Source organism: Histoplasma capsulatum, genomic scaffold (assembly GCF_000149585.1).
Source record: "Histoplasma capsulatum NAm1 scaffold_1 genomic scaffold, whole genome shotgun sequence".
In the NCBI taxonomy this organism is placed as follows: domain Eukaryota; kingdom Fungi; phylum Ascomycota; class Eurotiomycetes; order Onygenales; family Ajellomycetaceae; genus Histoplasma; species Histoplasma mississippiense.
This window is the reverse complement of record NW_001813982.1, coordinates 4,557,801-4,560,117: the sequence shown is the minus strand read 5'-3', so window position 1 is coordinate 4,560,117 and position 2,317 is coordinate 4,557,801. Positions and strand designations below refer to the sequence as shown.

Here is a 2,317-nt window from a genome sequence, read left to right as displayed (position 1 = left end):
TGCCCATGCTACCCTCGTCTCTGCCACAACTCCCTCGGGTCAATTTTGCACTGGCGCAACAACACCCTGCTGGCCCGCCATATGCCCCTCAATCACAAAGCCAACCCCACTTACCACAGTGCACTCGTGCCATGGCCACAGTGTACCCACCACCCGTCAGCACCTGGAGCCAACGCACTCCACCAACCACAACACTGGCTCCCATATCGCATACCCTTCCTAATAACTCTACCAACTATCCCGACCAATCCAAACGCCAAAGCCCATCGTACGCCTCAAATTCTGCCGCTATATCTCCCACTCTTTCTGCATACTCTGTACATACACCCACTCGGCTTTCCCCATCCTTCATCGACAGAAACTCCCCCTACCGACCCGTTCGGCAAGTCAACACGCTGCTGTATCCTCCCCCATCCGCCTCCATGAACCACGTTCGCCATCTCCCGCTCGACCAGATGCACTACCAGCCATTGGGGAAGGCCGTAACCGAGCGGAAAACTGGCGTCCTGCCTTACTCCCATAACAGCAACAGCGGTGAAATGTGGTGTGAATCGCAACCGTACCTGCATTCCAGCTTTCCAAAACATCATCATCAACATCATCAACATCATCAACAACAACAACAACAGCGGCAATCACTATATCCCACTCAATCGTTTCATTGAAACAGTTGAAACCAACCATCCCAAAACACTGAAATATAAAGAAGCCCATAGATAACTATTGACGATCCAATTTATTGCCACAACTTGTCAAGGGCGCACACACTTGGTGGTTTTGGCGGGTTTTCCGTATTGTTTTTGTTCTCTGGTTTTCTCCCGCACTGTTTCAGTAACTAGCGAGGCTGTACAACGCGGTTTCCCACTCATTCTCCAGTTATTGACTTGACTTTTCTTCCTAATATTTTTACTCGATGACGAATACCAGTTTTCCATTTCAAACCATTACCAGAACAGAGCATTGGATCGGAGTTTCGCTTTAGATGGGTTTTAACCATTTTATTTGATTGGTCTTTTTTTGTTTCCCCTTCCATCTTTGTGGGTATTTATTATTATTATTATTATTATTATTATTATTATTATTATTTGGCTTTTCTTTTCTCTGATTATTTCTTTATTCTATATTTGAAGCCCTTTCTCGATTCGTTTGACTTTTTTTACTTCTCTGCCTTTCTCCCCCTTTTTTTGTTGTTTAAGGAATTTCATAATGATTTGCATAGGAATTTCATCCCAGGAGAGCTGTGTCCTACATTCCTGCATTCTACTTATTTTGATTTTTATTTTATCTGCTAGGTGGTGGTTGTGGAGGACTGGCTGGCTTTCTGAGACCTCCTCCTGCGTTGGTGTATAGTTCTGCTGCGATATTATGACAGGCAATTGCAACCAGTTCGAACATGCGCAGCTTGAAACTACTTGACTCGAGTGAGGCATCCTGGTATGCTTGTGCACGCTGTAACCCACGATAAGCACTACTAAACTGGGGTTTGAAATATGAGAGCAGCTATCTAGAAGAATGTAAAGAAACATCACTAACATCGGCGGGAAACGTTACACCGCCAACATGGAAGCGCCTAAGATATTCCCAGACAATTTCTCTCGCCTTGTTACTTGGCATCAGATTCTGAGAATACTCTGGTCGTGGCGTGGGTAAATAGTATTCAAAGTAAGCGTCACGGGTGGGGATGCCATCGACAACCTGCGCAAACGTTTCGAAGGCAAGCCTTGTAGATAGAACATTCAATATGGCTTGTTCCAGAGCGACAAAGTGCTCAGGCCCGAGATCGCTCGCTGGTGAGCTAGCCGCCATGAGGTGAGATATCGGGGGTCCAAACACAAGTGAGCCGAATACCTCAAAACTATTCGTGTTCAAGCTCTTAGTGATGAGATGCAGGTGCGAAGTCATCATGTGACGCCCTAGCCGCGGCATCGAACTCTAATTGGATAATCGCTAAATTGACGCCCAGTTCTAAGCGCCCTGGCCTGATATTGCATTCAAGTTGCCAGATGCGACAGGATATCAACAAGTTACTCCCATGTGAGACAGCTCTGCCTCTGGCTGAGGATCAAGTAATGCTTTCACTCAACGACATGTAGAGCGGCAGCTTTTCGCTCCTTGCAAAATTGCCATCCACTCTCTGCGTACTAGTATCTTTCGTGGTAGGCAGACTCTTGCTTTTTCGAGCCTGCCTGGCTTGCTCCAGTCCAGTTTCTTTGAATACAGCTTCATATTTCTGATCTTACTTTATTTCAATGATGGACACTCGGACATCATCATTGCCGCACGTCCAACGCAGGGCTCACGCATTACGGAATACCCA

The 2,317-nt window shown here is 46.4% G+C and overlaps 2 protein-coding genes across 2 annotated transcripts; one reads left to right on the top strand and one right to left on the bottom strand.

Moving 5' to 3' along the window:
• Positions 1 to 131: 131 nt before the first annotated feature.
• On the top strand, positions 132 to 665 carry HCAG_01293 (predicted protein; the record flags this gene model as incomplete). The annotated part of the gene is made up of 1 exon (XM_001544196.1): positions 132 to 665. One exon carries the CDS (start codon positions 132 to 134, stop codon positions 663 to 665), a length of 534 nt encoding a protein of 177 aa, XP_001544246.1.
• Positions 666 to 1,281: 616 nt separating this feature from the next.
• HCAG_01292 (predicted protein) lies at positions 1,282 to 1,926 on the bottom strand (the record flags this gene model as incomplete). Its single annotated transcript, XM_001544195.1, has 2 exons — positions 1,282 to 1,449; positions 1,534 to 1,926. 2 exons carry the CDS (start codon positions 1,924 to 1,926, stop codon positions 1,282 to 1,284), a joined length of 561 nt encoding a protein of 186 aa, XP_001544245.1.
• Positions 1,927 to 2,317: the final 391 nt, after the last annotated feature.